Source organism: Rhea americana, unplaced genomic scaffold, assembly GCF_003343005.1.
Source record: "Rhea americana isolate MKP2758 unplaced genomic scaffold, rheAme1 scaffold_21, whole genome shotgun sequence".
Taxonomy (NCBI): domain Eukaryota; kingdom Metazoa; phylum Chordata; class Aves; order Rheiformes; family Rheidae; genus Rhea; species Rhea americana.
Window position 1 is genome coordinate 5,216,103 of NW_028186258.1, and position 21,945 is coordinate 5,238,047.

Below are 21,945 nucleotides of genomic sequence, written 5' to 3' on the forward strand. Positions count from 1 at the left end.
TTTTTTTTGTCTGCCTTACAAAAAGCTCCTTAAACAAACAAGACGCATTGTTTTACCTTTAGAGGAAGCAGATACCTAAGCAGCCTGTAAAGTCTGTATGAAAAAGCACTTAAACCCTCCTCCCCCAAACCCAACTTGTCTGGTTCTGACAGAGAGAAACGTCTTTCCTTCTGTACATGAAATGATGGTCAAAATAGGCTTCCTTTCCTAAATTTGACTTTAACATTCTAATAAGCTTTTCAACTTAAATTGATGGTACTTTAGTTTTACAGAAACATCTTACACTAGAAATGAATTTCTCTGCATGATTTAAAAGAGCTTCTTTATTTGTTCTAAGGATTTCAGGATCCTAAACCTCAGGATATTTGTAATTTTGAAYACTAACTACACTGTCTTCTGGTAACTGACTTGATTAAATCTTATGGTCACTAAACTGATTTGATTTGCTAGTCTTTGTGAAACATCTCTGAAGAATATTCTCATGCTGCACAGTTTCTATCTATGTGCTTTCCAGGAAGGATCTCCTATCAGTTCCTCACTATAGCAGACTCTTCTATTAGTGCACATAGATCAAGTGGACACAGTAGAAGGGAAGGCAAAGAAGGCTTGTGGAATGATACAAAGAAAGGGAAAAAAGCAGATTGAAGAGATTTATGCTACAAGGATAGAGTTGAGATACATACACAATACTAGTCTTGGCCATGCATTTTTCAGACAGTTGGAGTTACAAATAAGCCCTTGTAAACCTCTACTCTTGTCTATGAGATGAAAACCAAAAAGCTCATCCTTTTTTCCTAATACCTGTGAATCCTCTCCATGTATTTTTGATATCAAGCATCATAACTACAGGCTTATCATAGAACTGGAAAGGTTGGAAGGGACCTCTGGAGATCATCTACTCCAATCCCTCTGCTCAAGCAGGGTCACCTAGAGCATGTTAGACAGGRTTGCATCCAGGTGGGCCTTGAATATCTCCAGAGAAGGAGACTCCACCACCTCTCTGGGCAACCTCTTCCAGTGCTCTGTCACTCTCACAGGGAAGACATTCCCCCTCACGTTCAGGTGGAACTTCCTGTGGTTCAGTTTTTGCCCATTGCCTCTTGTCCTTTCGCATGGGACAGCTGAAAAGAGTTTGTTCCCATCCCCTTGACACCCTCCCTTCAGGGACTTGTAGACATTGGTAAGATCCCCCCTCAGTCTCCTCTTCCCCAGGCTGAAGTGGCCCAGCTCTCGCAGCTGTTCCTCATAGGGCAGATGCTCCAGTCCTCTGATCATCTTTGTAGCCTTGCACTGGACTCTCTCTAGTAGCTCCATGTCTCTCTCATACTGGGGAGCCAAGAACTGGACCCAGTACTCGAGATGAGGCCTCACCAGGGCTGAGTAGAGGGGCAGGATCACCTCCCTTGACCTGCTGGCAACACTCTTCCTAATGCACCCCAGGATACCATTGGCCTTCCTGGCCACAAGGGCACATTGCTGGCTCATGGTCAACTTGTCATCCACCAGCACTCCCAGCTCCTTCTCTGCAGAGCTGCTCTCCAGAAGGTCAGCCCCCAGCTTGTACTCGTGCCTGGGGTTATTCCTCCCTAGGTGCAGGACTCTGCACTTGCCCTTGTTGAACCTCTCCTTGTTGAAGTTCCTCTCCACCCAGCTCTCTAGCCTGTCCAGGTCTCCCTGAATGGCAGCACYGCCCTCAGRTGTATCAGCCGCTCCTCCCAGCTTGGTATCAGCAGCAAACTTGCTGAGGAGGCACTCTGTCCTTTTGTCCAGGTCATTGATGAAGAAGTTGAAGAGTATGGGACCCAGTACTGTTCTATYCTGTGGATATCCTCAAATGCCTCTCAATTTGGATTCTATAAAATCAAGATCCACAGCAGACTGCCTTCTGCTCGGAGCCACAGCTCCAGCAGGGAATCCTGTTTTGCATCGATCTCACGTGGAAGGGAAGGACAAGTGCACAAGAGGATCACAAGGGAAGAAGAGTTGCACTGAGTAACAGTACAATTGCCACAGCATCATGTAGATTAAGGAGAGCTACTAGAATGAAACTGTGATGCAYATGGCAACACAACCTGCTCTTACTCCCACAGATCCCAGTATCAGGCTAGTGTCAGGGAACACTAACATGCTCAGAGTTACTCCCAAAATATAATCATAGAGGCCGAACAGTTTATTACCTCTGTGAGGATCAAGCGTCAATACTTCAACTTCAGTGTACTCCACCTCAGCACTCCCAAGGTCAGGTCCTGCCCCCAAAATATCAAGAAGATATTTCTTTGTAGTACTGCATGTTTTGAGCTGTGGGCCTGATCCTGATGCCACTGAAACTAATAGACAAGTCCTCACTGACTTTGACAGATGCAGGATCAGGCCCTACTTACAGCAGATGTGAGTTACTCTGCTAAGGGGTGTAAGGACTACCCAGGCCTGAGGCTCATCCCTGTCTGAGAGGCAGCAGACCAACTCAAGACAGATTTTTGAAACTCTGTGACTCATGAATTGTGCCTAAACTCTCACTTTCTATTTAGCACCTTCAAAACGGCACAATACAAAAGAARTGGGGGACTATACGAGATTCTCCCATATTCCTACTCCAGCTCCTCTCTATCTTTTCTCTTCCGTTTTTCTCTCCCTGAAATTACTTTCTCCTCTTTTTCTCTAGCTGCTGTGGCAGGACACCTTCTACTCTCTACTTTTCTCATATTTACAGCCTTTCCTGAGTCTTCTACAGCCTCCCTCATCTCCCCTCAAATTCAGCTTTGCCARTAAGTAATTTCAGCACTTTTCTCTTGCATGGCTCTACAAGTTCTCCATAGCACATCTGAAATGTCAACCCATCTTCCTCCTCAAAATGTTCCTCTGCCACAATGCCCATAAAAAGTTAAAGTTTGACACTGACAAGACAGCTAGTTTACTAAAACTACTGGCTGACCAGTACTGGCCAGCTGAACAGAACAACAACAACAACTGAATAGACACAACAAATAACTGTTGCCTTCCGTTCTATCTTTTGCTTAGGATGGAGATGAATTTCTACTGGATTCCTGTAAAGACTGGAAGGACAACCACAGTAATCCAGTCCGCAGTCTGACAAAACTGTCTGTGGACTTTTTAAAAACAGAAATTAGAGAAAGATCTAACGATTAGAACAGCAAAGTTTTGAAACAGTCTTCCAATAGTACTAGTGAGTAACAAGAGAAAAAAACAAAACAAAAAACAGTGTTTAAGAAGCCATATTAGTTAAAAACAGTTTAAAGGGCATGCTGCCTACAATGGCAACGATCCTGGAGGACCAGAATAGTCTTATATTCTTATGTTTCTGGGGTGTGGGGGTGTCTCTCTCCTGTTCTAATTTGACTTATTTAGACTACAATGGGATAAGCTCCATGCACCAAATGTGGGCTCCTTCCTCTTGCTCACTGAAGTAATAGCTATTACTACACAAATGCAAAAACAGATACTGTTATTATGAATAATAGCCTTGGTTTTACCATCTAGTAGAAATCTATAACAGTTTAGTTGGTTTTAATGAAGCTGCCCAACCCACAGCTGGTCAGGATTGATGTCATTTTTGACATCTATGCAGATTATTAGACCAGAGCCCATTTCATTTGAGACAAGTAGGATAAAATGGAAAACACAAGAGCCACTGAGCTACTGTTCACAATGTTTGTTTCCGAGCCTTCCTATGCAATTAACTTCACACAGCTCCTTCCTCTTAATTTTGTGATACAACACTGCCCTGTACACACAGAGTTGTAGCACAAATTACAAAACGGAGATTTCTGCCACTTATTTCCTACTATGTTACAAACAGGTTTATGGAGGAATCTACTTCTGTAATCTGGACCAATTTTGGATTAACCTGAACTCAAAATTTTGAGTATAAGTTGTACTTTTATACCATCCTTCAGCAGATGGTCTCAAACCCAGCACAACTACACTTTATAACGCAGTTGGGAAAGGGATCATATCACTGTCATTTTGCACATGAGGAAAAAGAACAGCAAAGGAAAGCTTTCCTCATTATCAGAGAGTAAGAAGAAAGGACTAGACTTTCAAATCTTGATTGCTACCATCAGAAAAATCACAACTTTCAAAATAAAACTTTTCAAATAAAATAATTTAAAATCTAATAAAATAATTTAGAAATTTAAAAAGCATGCAACTACCTTTATTTTCATCTGTTGATTTCATGTGGTTTTCACCATCTTCAATGTAACCTGATCCTAAAATATTCATGCAAAAGTTGAACTGACAGAATACTTATTTTAACCAATCAAACGAATGAGTTGCACCTTCCTCATTTTATTGTGACAACTTTTATTGTCACAATGTTTATTTACATATGAGAAATTCTGCCTTAGATTCATGTCAAGACAGTCATATAATACAGATGGGAAGAGTGTGACTTTTTCAAATGATCAGCTAAATAAAAACAAGAGATAACACAGTTCATATCAGGTGTTCTAAACATACCCATCTACCTTTGTAAAGTGTATTGAGATCCTAGAATAAAAGATACTAACTAGTGGCAAGTCAATATACCTATATTGTGGCCAGAACACAGGACTAGATGCCACATCTTCTCAAATTTCTTCTCTGAAACCATTTTCTTGTGGCTGTGCCAACACTCTCTAAAACAGCAAGGAATTTTCTTTTATCATAGTTTCTCCATCTGTAATACTAGTAACTAATTGCCTGGTAGAAGCAACTGGGCAGATTCATAAACTAATCTTTTTATAAGATGTGCTCATAAAAAGCTATGCAATGACAATATGACAGGATAYATGGGAGAATGCTATTGGCATTCCTATGCATTCCCCCTAAAAATRGCCTATATCCAAGCCACAACTATGCAAGTCCAAAATTTTAAATAAATGTTTCTTAATCAAGCCAACTCATTAATAGTCTTCAAGAAAATATCCTACCAGAATAATAGTCTCCATCATTGTTCTGTCTTGTCAGTTTTTCACTCTTCAGGTCTGTAGCCAAGGCAGATCTGAAAAGTAAGCCAATAAAATTTGATGTAATTATCCAAATCAGGCAATGAAAACAACAACATGATGATAAACAAAATTTAGCCGTTGTCTCTGATGACTACCACATCTCCTTAACTACTGAAGTTAATGAAAATTTTGCCTTCATCTTTACGAAAAGCACAAACAAATCTTAAGGTCAAAAGCATTCCCTCTAACATTATTCTGCTTGAAGACTTCCAAATTTTTCATTTCATATCAGAATGTATTCAGATGGAGGCCTGACATTCCTCTATTCCTTTCAGCTGATCTTTTTCTATTTTTAGAATATTTCCTCATCCTGTTATTGTAAGTTTGCAGGTGGTGTATGAAGCACACAGCTACAACCATCTATTGTCTGCAGGTGTGTACCATAAAGAAGGCCTCCAGCCCTTTAAGCAGAAATATTTCAGCATTATTGGAAAGCAAGCCATCTTACCCAGACATCTCCATGGACGGTCTTTTAGCTTGACAAAGAAAAATAAGAGCTGTTATTAATACACTGCATAAGTAAAAGAATTTAAAAAACAAAAATCAAAGCAAAACAAAATTATTACCTACCCAAGTCAGAATACTTTCTGTCTGCCATCATAAAATTAATTACCTAGTATTCTATGTCCTGTTTATCACCCAGGTTCCTGAAATGTCTCTTTTGCAGGTAAGTTATGATCTCAAACCCCAACATTTGGGCAAGTCAATTTAAACAGCCTGGGATTCCCAGATACTCTGAATTTTCCCAAATATATTGCAACRTACTGCATATCTCAGGATGAACATTTAAAACAGATTTACTTATTTTCTGAAAGAACAAGATCAAAAGAATATCTTAACAACTTAACAAAAAAAAAAAAAAAAAGATAAATCCTTAAGTGAAATTGTATTTGAGTGCAGGGAGAAAAAGCAATCTTAAGTTTATCTCATAAGAACTGGGGAGGGAGAGAGAGAGAGACCCCCCACACACACCCTTATGTCCCATCTGTCTTTACACTGCAAGAAACTGAGTTCCAGATCTGGGTTTGCATCTGAACAATGGAATTCTGGCCTATCTCCAATAACATTTTCTTCTACTAGTGCCTTTCCAGCACCGTTAGCTAAATGTTCCCATTGTGCTTAGGGTACCAGGTAAGCTTCAGCGTGCTTGCAGCTTAACCAGGGCCACCTGACTCATTTTTGAGCAGATTCTGCTGTTTTCTAAAACTGTATTTAAATACCTCTCCTGAAGTTTCATCCTCATAGAGCTTTGCTCCTGAAGCAAATACAAGGCTTCAGTTATAATGCATTTATTACCAAAGAAATAGAAGAGAATCATTTATTACCTGTTTTTTTCTTAAACAAAAACCACCATAAAGTGAGAGCTATTGCTCCTGCAACAGGTATTAGGACAAATGCAGCAATGACTCCTTTCTGCCAAGCCGCTAGGACAACTAGAAGTAAGAAACATGTGTTTATAAATATGTACAGTGGCAGGCTATAATCATCAACTTCTGCAGTTCCTGAGCTTTCCCTTTACTACAAATAGGCCTTCTTAAGCACCGCAGAATCTTTATWAGGCTTGCATACGAAGTTCACTAGTGAGCCTTTCCCTTGTGACAGACAACTTCTCAGTACAATAAACAGTTGCTTTTAGCTTGTGCATTCGGCTTCTTTGGCTTTTGAGCATCCCTTAAATTGTCCTGTGTAGGTAAGACATCTCTGCTTACAAATGGTTCTGTTTAACTTCTGACAACGGTGGAAGAAAAATATGCGAGACAGGTATACTCAGTAACATCTCAAGTAACACAATCCTCAACTGCCAGGATGAGAGAGTATGCAGCTTATAAAAGTAACTTACCACTAATGGTTATTGGATGGCTCTTCACATCCACATTAGCTCGATTTGAAGCAATGCAGTAATAGGTTCCTGTGTCCTGTCTGTTCATTGCTTCCTTGCGCCACAAGATTCTGTCTGCATTCTCACTTTTTTCAAATAAAAGGACTTCATGATCAGTTTTTTTAAAAATCTTGAAGTGGATTGGCCACGATCCTTCTTTTACAGAACAGAGAAAAGCAGTCTCACTGCCATCTTCCACTTGCCCATAGGGATTACTGCCCAAGCTGGCATTCCTGATTGGTACTATAGGAGACACACAGAAAACAAATATCAGCACTACAAAAAATAACTTTAATGATAAAATACTGTACTATAAAAATACTTGTTTTAACGTGAATTTTCCTTAGCTTAACAGTGACTGAATGCATAGTGTTCATGGTTTTGAGCAGTCTGCCAGCATTATCTAGTAAGTATTTTTATACACTCAGAATTACATAGGTATCATAAAAGAAACTAAGCAAACACAAAAGTAAACTATATCAATTCTCACAGAAGTCAATCAGTGTCTTTACTTAAACCCATCAGTTGGGCCCATCAGGCCCCAACTTAGAAACAATCTAAGTTATTTTCAGAAATAATACACCCAACAGTTCAGTGGTATAAATAATTATGGCTCAATTTATATAGCTGTGCTTACATAGTTATATAGAATTGGGCTATTTTATACTAACTATGTAACAATCTATTTTGTAACATTTAAAATACAGTAGTGAACATCAACTGACACTGAATCCAATTCTTCAAAGGCATAAGCAAGCCAAAATTTTAAGGGGGTTACAGGTTATAGAAAACAAAATGAGAGCAGTTAGTTTGCTTTTTAACAAGCTGTAAGAGTGTGCATATCCAACATATAGTTTTTAGGCTTGCTGCTCTACAAATAAAGTATATTAATATATACATAGCTAGATAAGAAAAAGATATGTATCAGCATTTATAATTACATAAGAAAAAAAAATGTATATACAGTTAAGACTTTTCATGATGCAAGACACGTAGAATGTTAGTAGCCTCCCTAAATGCTTGGGATATGAAGGAACTGTTTTGCCAAAATCACTAAATACAATTTCTCTGGAAAGTTTATACATGTCAGTGAGGCAAGGTCACAAACAACACAAGGCACATATAAAAGAGAAATCATTAAGGCAACACTGGTATAGAAGCAGTAATAGGAAGCTGAAGCTGATATAAAAAATGCTACTTATGAAAGCTGTATTTGTATCCGACAGAAATCAGGAAGCTAAGATTTAGATTTAAGATGTGGGTTACGAGGACTAATCCCATGACCATGACAGGACTTGTCCATCAGACAGGTCTTTTTTTTCAGATCCTGTCCCCAGAAAGGGATAGAATACAAAGAARATACAGAAACCATCTCAGGAAAGAGTGACTCTGCAGAAGGTTAGCTCACCAGTCCCCAAACCATGATTTTCTATTCAGAACTTCCAAACAATGTCACCATACATCCTGAACCACTAGCTCTAGCAGCAGGGTTACACACATTTCCTAGGACCATTGGGAAGTAAGCCACTAAAATAACATCCATTTGTTAATAGACAAAGATTATACTTTGTATTGATTTATTTGTTACTCATTAGTTCAAGTCACCTTGACTTTAAATCTTGTAAATCTCTTCATGGTTTCATCATTCATATTCTCTCTAATGTTAGCAAAGTTGTCATCAGTTCCTGGTAGAACTGATGCAATAAAGACACTCTCCAAACTATACACACGAGCAAATGCTAATACTGCAATTCATGACCTGTTTAGGCACTCAGAGTGGAGAGCTTGTCCTTCAAACATACAAGAGTCCAACTGACACAGAAAAAAAGCAACAATTCACAGCATGTATCTGCTCTAGGAACATACAACTCAATGTCAAAACTTACACTTCTTCAGTGAACTACGAGAGAAACCAACCTATTAAACACAAGCTCATCTTTTTTTAAACAAACACAGTTTGGATTCAGGCTGGAACACAAAACTGAAAACACTCTGTTAGCAAAAGATTCTTTCTTCCATAGGGAAATTATAGATTTCTGTTCTGGTCCTGCATTACTAGGCAGGAATCAGGTTCAGTAAACCTAAAATATTGCTAATTCATTCAGGTAGCAAGGATCCGAATAAATTGGTTAAAATGGCTTTACAAACAGATTCTCCATCACTAGTTCCCTTGCTTACCAAGTTYGAAAAAAAAACAAAACTAAACAAAACAAAAAAACAGTTCCTGCTCCAGTCTCTTCCTCTTTTCCAGTAGCCATACACAGTTACTATCTGGTTGAATTACATGGACACAGATGCCAGCAACATGCACCAGATACACAGCACTACTTACCTTTCACCACATACTGTCACACCACTACTTCAATTGTCAAATGTTTGGACAACATCAGCATATCATAAACATGTGATGAAGAACTACCTGAACTCAAGTAAGGTAGAGGTGACATTACTGAGCAGAAAAATATTTTGAAGATGTTATAAATAAAATATTATTTGCCTTAATAAAAGGTCAATATCTACAATTAGTCAGTTCCTTCTATAGAGAGRGTAGCAGCCACAAGCAATGTTTCCTTCATTTCCAGGTGGGTAGGAGGCAATTATTTCTACTTACATCRCTCATTATTCAGAATGAACCACAACAAGACTATATGCTTTGACATGAGGCCTGCAACTGTTAGGAACCTTCATCTAGTATAGATGGCTTCAGTATACTGAAAACTCAATAGTTCAGTATACTCAAACACTCTGCATCTACAATTATTTCTCACAGCTTTTCAAATTAAATTCAAAGTCCAATCTGTATCTTGGGTGCAGTACAACCAAGAAGTTTCTTTCAGCCCTACAGCAAAGCCTGTCGTTGACAAATAAGCTCTTCGAGCACACCAGGAATTAACTGCCAGGGATGGTAGAACGTATCTGAATCAATTCTTCAGACAATCTTTTGAACCACCAGGATCTACACCAGGAACTATCACTCCAAACCTCAATACCATCTGCTCTGAGTGCTCTTTGCCATCAGAAAAAAGTTACATAGCATACCAGTTAAAATTTTATCAAAACAAGATGCTCTCTTACACATGCAACAATAAGGAAAACCACATGCACATATGTCTTAACGGTTATCAGTCCTGACACCAGTCTCATGTGGCCTGATATAGGATTGTTATTTGCATCAGTTTCTTTTCATAACTGCTAATAGCACACTTGCAGATCACTATACTTTCACTTACATTCTCCTTCTTGGAGCACTAATAAGACTTCCAGCATGTAACAGGCTCCATGCTTTCTTCTGTGAACTTCCAGTTCATCTTCCTTTAAAAGCTCCAGCTATCAAGCTCCCTCATAGACAGAGGAATTCTGCCCTTTCTAACACAGCCCCTATCTTTTCCTGCAGCATCTTCCACAGGTTTCCTCATGTCCTAGACTGAAATTTTCCCACCCTTTGTTAAAGTTAGTTATGCTTATTTAGGGATTGAGATTTTTTTTCCTAACTTCACATTTTTCTTTCCCTTAATCTAGAGATCCTACTATCATCTCCAGTAGTGCAATTCTGCCCTCTCACTCTTAAGAGTTATTAGCTAGTGAAATCACTGTACTTAAAGTTGAGCATAAGGGTAACCTCATACATATCTGTAGGATCTGAGTCTATGCTCCTATACAGTAATTCCTAGTATGAGCCATAAGACTGAATTTCAGAGCTGCTTAGCAACTGCACCTTCTAGTTTGAAAATGCTCAGTGCCAGACTAACAACAGAGGTATATAGAGGGATTACTAAAATATACAATAGACTATATATATAAATAGACTTACCTATCACYGTGATGTTTAGAATATTGCTAGTTTTCATACCACTGGAGTGATTATTTGTAGCACCACATTTGTATCCTTCTTTGTCATTTTGTCCAATATTGTCATCCACAAATACTGCATATGTGTCATTAACTACTATTTTCTTAAAATCRTTTCCTTTGTAGAATGTGAATGTTATTGGCGGTGTTCCCATCACAGAATGACAGATTAACTGTAGAGGCTTCCCTAACACTACTTCAGGTAAACCACTGACAACAGAAAGAGTTGGCTTGGAGACTGGAGCTAAAATGGGAAGAAAAGAAAAAACATCGCCAACTCTGTTGCATAAGGACAAAATAAACAATTTTTTAAATATATCATATCAACATACAATAGTTAGCTAGTTTCCATGAACTGCCTATATGGGGAGCTGTTGCTCATTGATAGAACAGAAGCAGAGGGATGACCTGAACAAAGCAAAAACACATATAAAACGTGAATTGGACTAAAATATCAAATGAGGAAAGCGTGAAGGAAAACAAAAAAAGATCAGTGACCTAGCTGTGGCTCATCCAAACTTCGGAGTTACCTTTAACCCAAGCAGTAAGTCTGTACAACAAAAAATATGCAAGTAAAGTAGCATTACTTATATTAACTGAGATGGATCATGCAGAGCCTAACCAGGGATCTCTGTGTCCGCAGCACAGTCAATCACAACTCAATTAATCCCCCTGTACCAACTTGAGAATTGACTTTGTATACTCCACAAGGGGGAAGAAATTGGGGTGTTGATAATTAGTGTGCTGGTCAGGGGTGTGGGAGAAGGGAGTTGTACTGATAGCTACAACCTTGGCTTTCCTGGGGTAGAGCCATCCAGGTGACCTCTGGGTCTCAGGGCTTTCTGTCTGAGTGTTCAGGGGGATGCAGACACTGACATAGTTTCAGATCAAACTGATGAGTGAGAGGTTTGCAGAACATTACCATCTCCTAGGAACGKTAATAACATGAGAGTTATTTGGCTCCTAACAGAACTGAGGGGACAGGACAGAAGAAGGGAAGGCATATTAATTCCTTCTCTCCCAGCCAGCCCTAGAAAAGTCTAACCTGATTAGATCAGAACAGATCAAATCTTCTACAGCTACGGATTACAAGTACATTTCRCAGAAAATAAGACTGCAAATACTAATAAACAACGTGTCAGTTTACAGAGGATTGATTCTGTAAGCAGATTAACTTAATTTATATGCTTATGGTTTCCATTTTTTCTCGTTGGGCTCTGAATCCCCGTATCAACTCACCATAAATGTTTATCTTTACAGGTTTGCTCTCCTTGACTATTCCTTTTACTTCAGCTTTACAGATGTAAGATCCAGTGTCATTCACATGAACTCTCATTGTTAAGTTCCTAGAATTTTTCAACCAAATGTCTCCATTTGAATTTTTCCTTAATATAGAGAAGTTAGCTTTCCGAAAACCACTAATGCTGCAGTTCAAGGTTAATTCCTTATTTTCATCCAGCTTAACTGCAGAAGCAGTCAGTACTGGCTTAGGGAATAAYTCTGCAAAATAGAAAGAGAACAAATTCACTCAAATTGTAAATAAAAGAATATGACCACCTATCCCAAGGTTTACAGAATGAAGGACACAGTGAAAGTTTACAATCAGGACAAAACCAAACACCCTATTTTAACATGGTTATATTTTCAGAGAAAACAAACTTTACAATTTTCTGAAAGCCACTTCTCACGTACGTTATYTGAAAATATTATTTTAATTGTGAATTATCAGTGGCAGGGAAAAATCAGAAACCCAAATGTAAATGTCCTTTAACTAAAGGAAAATTTACTCAGATCTGCATGTAAACTTTGCAAATCTACCAAATCTTACCAAATAAATACCACTTCATTGAGTAAAATCTACAGTGAGCAGACGCATTACCTGCCACAACAACATTCAGCTTGCTGGTTTTAGAGGCTCTCCCTTGCTCCACCTTACACAGGTATTCACCACTATCCTCTAGAGTAGCTACTGTAGAGTATTTCAAAATCTTCTCATCTTGTACACTGCTCAGGATAGTTTTGTTTTTCTGGAGTATGATTTCAATGTTATGCATTCGGGCTACCACAGTAGAGCATTCAAACTGTATTCTGTCTCCTTCTGTAATATTACTTGAGGGCTTAGCATTCAAAGTAGGCTTTATAAATGGTTCTGCAAGAGAATACATATAAAATCATGGTTCAACCTTTTTAATTTTGGCAAGTAAAAAAATGTACACATAAAAGCTAAGCAACTTACCCTTGACTGTAACAAGTATTCTGTTACTGGGTTCTGAGTTTTCAAATTCAAGCTTTACATGTCTCCCACCAAAGCAATCAAAATGTAAAATATTATCCCCCTCTTCAACAGGAAATTCCATAGTGGAAAAATTTCTGTGTGGTTCGATTACATGTTTTTGTTTAGGTGTTGAATTTGTGTTTATCTTCTGGAAAAAGAAATGTAAAGGAGGTTCTTCCTCTGGCAGTTCACAGCGTAATTTTACAAATTCACCCTCTAAAACTTCTTTTTTCTCAGCAGTCAGTATTGGTTTGGTCATTCCTTAGAACAGAAAACAAAGGAAGAAATAGTTCATTGCATAACCATGAAAAAGGTGATATTCTCTGATCATGTTAGTGATTTACACTAATGAACAGATCCAAATAATTTGCAAGAACTGTTTTTTTTTCTTTTTCTTTTTCTTTTTTTTTCCTTTAACTGCTGCACCTGTGAGCTTTCTAAAGCAGTTCCTTTCATGCATGGGTGCATGCCAGGGTATTTTCAGAAGAACAAAACATTCCTCAAGACAGTAACATAATCTTGATGCAATTTTAAGGCACAAAACTCACTCTTTTGAGCATTAAAATCACTTCTTCCTCAGTGTTTCCTACTGCCACCCAGAAATGAGCAAGAGGAGAAACTAAATATCATGCCAAATATTGTAACTAAAGGTGAAGGCCTCAGAAGGAAAATTACACACCCTGTACAACCCTGTAGCTATTCAACCATGAACCAACACTTTTCAAGCTGCTTTTCCTCTTGCAATTAAGAATATGTATGGCTGCCAAGACTATACACAGAGGTGGCTCCATCTTCATAAAAGATGAAGGAGCAAGATTGATATAACACAGTCCACRAAAATAGTCCACAGTTGGTATGGGCTTTGGCAGGCTCTCTCACAAGATAAGAATCTCTATATTCTATTTCCAGCTCTTCCAGTATGCTAGYCCCCCTTCCATCAGATTTATGATGCATAGGCACAAGCTTTCATAGAATCAAATAGAATCACAGAATGGTAAGGTTGGAAGGGACCTCTGGAGATCATCCAGTCCAACCCTCAGCATAGCCCATACGGGGACTGAACTCTTGACCTTGGCATTAGTAGCACCATGCTCTAACCGACTGAGCTAAACCTGCATGAATAATACATTCTCTAGCCTAAGACACAGAACACTGTATGGTGGCTCAGGAGCTATGGATTCCATTCCTGAGTGTCACTGATCTGCCAGGTAACCCTAGGATAGTGATTTCACTTCTGTGCCTTAAAAAATGAGGATTTAGTAATAACCCCTTGAAAAGTACTACAATGTCTATGGGGAAAAAAAAAACACTAGGTAAGATATCCACCTTAGCACTGATTGTTGTTAGTTCTCCTGGGAGGTTTTKGGGTTTTTATATCTTAGAAAACAGCCATGTTTGAAGGAATACTCACCTGCTACCCAAACGTGTAAAGAGTTACTAGACTTTGTCTTCCCTCCTGCTTCCACAGTACACTGATAGTCTCCTGTATCTGAAGATCTAGTTACAGGTATTCCATACTGCGCCTCTGCTTTATCTGATGAGATCATGAACACAAGCTTGCCATCCTTAAAAATTGTAAAATTATGCCTCAGATGGAAATCACTTTTTTTGCTAATATCAGCATGGCAGATGATTGACATAGGAGCTCCATTCTTCACTTTGACAGATGGCCGAACCTTGATTTCAACTACGTTGAAAGTAAAAACTTGACAGAGAAAATAAAAAAGTTACATTTATTTTCAATTAATCCAACATAATATTGTTATTTCAGGCATTTTAATCACTAAAACCAATTCATTGTATTCTAGCAGGTTGTCTTCTTTTTGTGTTACTGGTCAGATCTCACAGATGTTGACAGTGGTAAGCAGCTCTACCTTCCACCACATAARTAAACTAGAGGCAACTGATGATTGTCACAGCATGCACTGTATATCTTCTCTGCCTTTGCCTTGGGGGCATGACAGAATCATTGAGTTGGCCATAACTTTGATCACATGGCGACCAATGTCGTTAGCTGTGAGATTGTTGCACTCCCTGGATTTAAGCAGTTCTAGTCCTTCCACTGGCTCCACTGAGTGAATTCCAATTGCTTGTTCTAAGTGGAAAAAAATGATCCACCTACGAAGATCTGCTTGAAGGATCAGGAATTACATCTAAGAACAATTCAGACTAAGGGCACATCTAGCCCAATATTCTGTCTCTAAAAGTGGCCATAAGTGGATGCCCAGATACAGTACAAACAAAGCAAGCATATTCAATACCTTTCCTCTGATACTCATTCTCCAAGCCTCCAGCTGTTTTCAGCTCAGATGTTTTCCTAAATTAATTGCTTTATCTATTTAGTAAACACTCAATAGGGCTGTCTTCCAAATATTTGCCCAGTTCTTGCATCCACCATATCAGCTGGAAAGGAGTTCTACAAGTAAGTCTACCACACATCATATTATTTAATACTAGTTTTGATTTATTTAGCTAATTGCTCTTTAAGTTAACTCTCCTTCCAGACTCCTTAACAATAGATTTATATTTATTCTCCAGATTTTGCAATCCTTCCTCTCTTTTTCAATTGGATATAACTTCAGCTTTTTGAAGGATACCTTCTTATCTAAAAACCTCCTTCACTTTGCTCTTTAGCCATAGCTACTACATTTTACCATCTCTTAAGTCTTTCCTAACAGGTGTCATACACTGGTACCATGCTCGCAAAGTATGGTACCGCTCAGTTGTTTCTGCATCACTGTAAGAATTTAATTATCTTTTAAGTTTTATTTTTAGCAGGTTTACTCACTTTTACAGAGTCCTCCATTTTGGACTTGCACAAAAATGTGGTCTGTTTTTCTACCTTTACTATTTCTGTATCGTATCTGATAGAAATGAGCCCTGATCACATATTACTCTGCCTTAGCATACCTCCATCTCTATTGCTATTGTTCCTTTCTAAGCTAGAACTTTAGGTTCTCACATCATCTCAATTAAAAAAACAATTTTTTTTCAGAAATAGATTTGTAAGTTGATTCTTCATGTAATAGATAACAGTCTGTGCATACTGTCACAGATGCTAAAATGTAGATAAATTCAAGGGGAATGTAGAATAATAATTGCTAGTATAATAAAATTCTRCTGAGAGTTATTAAATATACAGGAACACATCAAGTTCAGAAAGCACACACACCTGAAGCCTACACTAATTAAAACTAGTTTTAATGTCTCTCAGTCATTCCTTTCAGTACTCACAGCAGCCCTCTTCTATCATGGACAGACAAAATTTCAAAATTTTAGATCTAGATGCTCATGGCCAAATCCACTAAATTTCTGGAAGACAGAGAGGATGCTTAAATTGGTTTGCAGCTGCTGATTGGTTTTTCTTATTTCTTACAGTTTCTTGTTTCCAACTCTTACTGCCAGGAGATCTGAGAGGTGGACAAAACTTTAGATTTATACTTATCTGAATAAACTGCAAACCTATGGAGCAATTAGCAGAAGTTTCCGGAGTTATCTCAGTTCTTTTCTCAGACAGAGTTACAGTTACTTTATTCAGCAAATTCTATTTTAAGCACATAATACACAAGCTTAGGAGAATTTTAAATCTCTAAGTTAGGACATGGAGCATGATGGAAGATATTTGGTTTCCAGTTTTGCAAACAAACATGTATATGTTTAACTTTACTGTGTGGGTGGTCACACTAAAATCCTTACTGATCATACACAAAAAGCAAAGCCTTCATTTAATGTAAATGAGAATGTAAACTGAATATATTAAAAAAAAAACTCCTAGAATTTAGACTTGATAGTCCTAGGAAAAAAATATACTGAATACAATATTCCTATTAAAAAAATGCTAAGTACTTTAAGAAATAAAGCTTCTGTATAAGCACAAAAATGATACTTTATAGCATAGAATTTTAAAATTATTAGAATAATTTTTAAATCCAGTTWGATGAACAAGTATAGAGAAACATTTACAAGTTCATCCATTTTCCCTTCCCCTAGAACTTATGGCTTTTGGGTCTGCCTATCTTCCTCAAGATTTGTATTGTAAATTTGCTACTGGATTAGGAAATTTTTCCTGCATTTAAAGAAATTCCTTGCCATGTGCACTTACCAGCTATTATAGATCAACCTTGCCTGAGAGAACTTTGGGTATATAATACATACAAAAACTTTATTTTTTGCATGTGAATAGACTACTTGGCAAAAAGAACCAACCATTTCCCCGAAGTGATGGAAAAAAGGAAGGATGTAGCATGTATGTGCCAGGGGCCAGCAAGAAGATAACATAAAAATTAAATGTTTTCTACTCAGGACACAAGTTCTGTACTCTGCTCAGACATATTCTTGGGAAATTTTGCAAAATAAAAAGCAAACGCTCCAGAGAGTACCCGTAAGTTATATTCTGTAATTTTATACTACCTCCTTGCTTGGGGGTGGGGGGAGGGGAAGAGAAAGAGTTTTGTTTAAAGACAAAAATAAAATGCTAATAACTAAATTTTACCTCTAGCTCTTCTTTTGTATGTCTTAGTCAAACAGAGTGCTCTAATATTTCACCAAAGTGTTTATTAAAATACCGACAGCACATTTCTCATTTAAAGCATGTAGAAACACCACCAAGTAATATCTTTTTTCTTTTTTTAAAAACCTGGCCAAATTTTTCTTTGAGTTCTTGTACAGCAAATCCAGCTAAACATCATTATGGATGTAAACTAACAACCGAGGAATTAGTTACTTCTTTCAAAATTCCATGCGAAATCGTAACTTACCTCTCTGCTGAGCATAAAGTTCTGAACCTGGAAAAAATGAAAAGAAATGTCATTTTCAAAGCTTATAGACCGAGGGATAGTAATGGGAAGAATTGCAAAAGCCCAACAAAAACCAAACAAGCCAAAAATGTGTGCACACACACAGATACTTAGTTATCAAACTTACAGTGCAAGAAAATCACCAGAAGAGCAAGATACATCTCGTTTCTGAAGAACAGATACTTATTTCCAAAATAAAACAATATTCATCATCAGATGGGATTTGCTTCAAGGTTCAAAAAATAAGTAAAAAATTTTGTTGTTTGTTTGTTTTATGGAAACAGATAAAGTTTTGCCATGAAATGTGGTAAGTTTTTTCAGATATCCAGCAGAACCTGTCTGGTTCAAGTAATCGTTCCCATTACTGGAAACTGGAAATGGCAAACAATGAGAACCTATCCGCTGCTCACAGACAGATTACTGTTCAGGAAGTGACTGGATTTTTCCTGAGGGCGCCACCAAATGCATTTGCTTTGTTTAATTTCTTAAGGTGTATTAGAAAAAAACAAGAAGTTCCAATGACATTTACCCTGCAGTTCCTGATAATATGCGTATTTTTAAGTCATGATCAACTATTTAAGAACAAGAATTACATTTAATATTTGACCTCAAAAAAGCCTTGAACAAGTATTTCTCTTCATCCTTAAGTGAAAAACTTTTTCAGAGAATACTTATTCATTTTTCCCTATTATTTCTATTTCTAGGTCTCTGAATCCAGCAGAAAACAGCTTTACTGTTGAGCACATGATACAGTCTAACCATCTCAGAAAGCATAGTTACTACAGGGTTAGACTATGGTTTTGACACATGGACCTCACATATCACCTTCATATATCAAAAGCCCCAAAGTGCACAACTATTTATTCTGTGAAGCTAGAACACTGCAAGTTACATAAAATCATAAAACTWAAAACACCAAAAAAAAAAAAAAAAACCTAGTTGGAATTTCATCTCCCGTCAGAGGGCTGAAGTAGCACTGACACAAACTGAAATGCAGAATACTAGGAGTAAGATCTAAACCTTCCAGGTGCTTTTAAAATGTTTGAATTCAGGCATCCCTGAAGAATCTGATGAYCTCTTCTGTGTCAGAAATTTTTTGCAATGGTGTAAGCAGCTTGACAATATGAAAGCCAACGTGAAATCAGTGGAGATTCATTTTGCATCCAAAACACAGAACTTAAGTAAATGTGAACTGAAGAGAAGATGCAAAATATTCCAACTTCAGCATTTTGCTCTACGTGTCCATTGGTGTGAATATCTGCCTGAAGCACAGTGAGGAAATAATGTGAACTTCAGAACAGAACATTTGAATTACACTTTTTTTTAAAAAAAAAAAAAAAATGGAAGTTTTTTTTTCTAACCATGGAAAAGGGTCTAAAGCAAGTGAGTGGTAAGTGTCAAGTGAATCAGTAGCCACCAGCTTTGACTCAGGTAGATTTGTGCTGCAGAACACTGTAATCATGAAGACAACCAAAATGTAACAATTATCCAAAATCTTATCACCACGACTAGCTTCTTGATATTCAAGCAGGGCAAGGGCTGGGCAGTTCAGCATTTTTTGTGCCAGTGTGCTTTTAATCTTAAATAATGTTGCATTCACATAAGAGGCAGATATAAGCACCAATATTAGACCACAGAAATTTCAGGCCAAGCGTGTGTAAATAAAGCATCTGGATGAGTAACAYTGTATCATACAATCAGGGAAGCCCAGGGAAAAACTACTTCAGTTAAATATATACTACTATCTTGCTCAAAAATTAGGGAAAAATTCAACAACATTCAATCAACAACATTCTGATTCCTAATGGAAAACAAAGTCTAATATACATACTGCAGATCAAGTAAAAATTTCAGAGAAAGGATTTTAGGTTCTGATCTGCTACTACGGTTATTATTGTATTGGTCAAATGAAATGCTGCAGAATTGATTTGAGAGTTTTAGAGAAGAATTGAGATTGCAATACTTAGCAGATTCAGATCTGCCCCCAAACTACTACTCTGCAAATCGGTCTACAAAAGACATTCTTTGCAGATTTTACCTCCTTGCTTTTACAGGTGCAACTGTGAGTGATAACAATGGTGGGAGCGCTAGCAGGGAACAGCTGCAGACATTCCACCACCATGTTATGAGACTTTCCTCCTGGAAGTTTGTATGGAATAACAGTGGAAGTAAAACAGCTGTTGGCAGCCCATGTGCCCTGATATATAACTCTCAGTGAACAGTGAGGAAAAAAATTCTGAAAGGATTTCTACAGCAAACAAAGTTATATGTTTATGCTCTGGTTTCCTCAGAAAAATAAYATCTCACTTCTTTTTTAAAAAATCTGTGAATGCTTACCTTTCGTTCTTTTGGATTGTGTATTTAACAATAAAGTACTTGGTGAAAGTCAGTAATTAAGATAAAATTGAAAAGGAAAATGAAACTCTCAGCCTTTACCAGTCCCATTTTCCTTATAATATTCACTTTATAACTTTTGAGGAACTCAGCTTTCAGAAGATTTCTTTCCTAGTGTATCAGTCTACTTTAAAGGCACATTGGAGTCATATTACTTGGACCCTAACACTGACTGACTCTAYAGGTATAGATTAGGTATACTACAGCACTGCTAAACACAGTACTAAATACATTCACGTAAGTCTGTAAACAGACTTCACTGTTTATATGAAAAGCCTTTTATTTCTCCTGAGTTCAGTGAAAACTTTTTTACCAAACAATAGTTTACAGCTGCAAGCATTATTGTATAGCTTATATTACACACATAACTGTGGTATACTTCAAAAGAAAATAAGAGAGAAATACTTACCTATTTACCAACATGTCATCAACATGAACAAGCATCCATCTAACTATTTTGCAGTAGAGAGTGCAGAATGGTATGGCTGTCACAGAAATTAATGATTAAAAAGTAAGCTGGTTAAGTAGCAGTATTTACTCTGCTTAACATAGACTGTTTTAAACATGCTAACAAACAAAAGACTGATAGTTTGGCTAGTCGCCAGTAAGTGTCTCCATAGCCAGGTAAAGGAAAGGAGGAGGAGAACACATAGCAGATGGAGAACAAAGATTGATAAACTTTTGCTACTGATAGTAAAGAATAGGAAGGAAGGAGATTTTCCCCTCCCTTTACCTATAAAAGAATTCAGCATGACGTACAGAGGTCTGCAAAAACACACCGGTCTTTCCCACAATGGGACAAAGGTTCTCCTCTTATCCACAGARAGGGAAGGAGAAAGTGGGTTTGGGCCAATATTTTTCAGTTTTCACTAAAATGAGTCAATATGGTTGGGTTCAGAACCAGGTTAGGTTCAGACTGAGGTTGAAAGCATGACCTTTTAAGATTAACTAGGCTGGGAGTAAGATTTAATGGTGCCAAAACCTGACACTACTGTGCGATATCACTCCTAAGTGAAGGATGTCCTACAAAATCTCACAGGCCATCAGGCTGTCATATTCTTTATAAGCCCTCAAAATTGTCCTGCAGAGGAAAATCTTTCTGGCATTGGTGAAAATCCAAAAGCTAAACTTTAGTGCAGGAACTTAGCCAAAATGTCATGAAACTGAAGGGGAAAGGGTTTCAAATGCAAAAGAATGGCTTGAGACCACTTTTTATTGTTAAATGGGAATTCAGATTGGCTTAATTTAARTAATTTGAATTTAAATTAGATGTACTTGTGCTAGTAATACAGTTGCATATTTTCCCAAGAGTCACCTCAGTCTCTCAATAAATCTTTTTCAGAAAAATATAAGATCAGACAAAGTAATTCTAATATATGCACCATTTAGAAAAACCTCTTCAGTCTCTACTGCATTTGTGATAAAACTAAGACGAACATCAACAATCCAATACAGCTTCTGAAGTAGATGGAGAAGTCAACATAATCCAATGCAACGTTCTTTGAAGCCTATAGGAAGTTTTACATTTAACCTAATGCCCAACGAATCAGATCCTTAAACATTAAAGCTGTCTTCATCTGGGAACTCAAGACACCTGTTTCTGTTGACTGTCCTCTCTCTGCTATTTACTTAAGCATGACATTTTATAAAACCCACCAACTTTGTCATTTGAACAGAGTTTTGCCTAAAATCAGAGGCAAAGTCTAGTTTCCTGACTAAGGACTAAAAGCTGAAAATTATTTT

General features: G+C 37.5%; 1 protein-coding gene across 7 annotated transcripts in view; it reads right to left on the reverse strand.

Moving 5' to 3' along the window:
* Positions 1–18,235, reverse strand: part of PECAM1 (platelet and endothelial cell adhesion molecule 1) — a 30,193-nt gene extending 11,958 nt beyond the window's left edge. For 2 of the 7 annotated variants that reach the window (XM_085304670.1, XM_085304668.1), the window contains exons 1-12: positions 17,936–18,234; positions 17,770–17,796; positions 14,424–14,717; positions 12,974–13,273; positions 12,617–12,886; positions 11,977–12,237; positions 10,700–10,981; positions 6,850–7,131; positions 6,335–6,442; positions 5,458–5,485; positions 4,932–5,002; positions 2,178–2,246 (exon numbers count right to left, since the gene is read on the reverse strand). In XM_085304670.1, the coding sequence (XP_085160796.1) occupies positions 2,178–2,246; positions 4,932–5,002; positions 5,458–5,485; positions 6,335–6,442; positions 6,850–7,131; positions 10,700–10,981; positions 11,977–12,237; positions 12,617–12,886; positions 12,974–13,273; positions 14,424–14,717; positions 17,770–17,796; positions 17,936–17,969 (2,026 nt within the window). In that variant the 5' untranslated portion in view covers positions 17,970–18,234. Of the gene's footprint in view, positions 1–2,177; positions 2,247–4,172; positions 4,230–4,931; positions 5,003–5,457; positions 5,486–6,334; positions 6,443–6,849; positions 7,132–10,699; positions 10,982–11,976; positions 12,238–12,616; positions 12,887–12,973; positions 13,274–14,423; positions 14,718–17,769; positions 17,797–17,935 lie in introns of all 7 variants that reach the window. The other 5 variants (XM_085304665.1, XM_085304666.1, XM_085304669.1 and 2 more) reach the window with 5 other exon arrangements.
* Between the last annotated feature and the right edge of the window lie 3,710 nt (positions 18,236–21,945).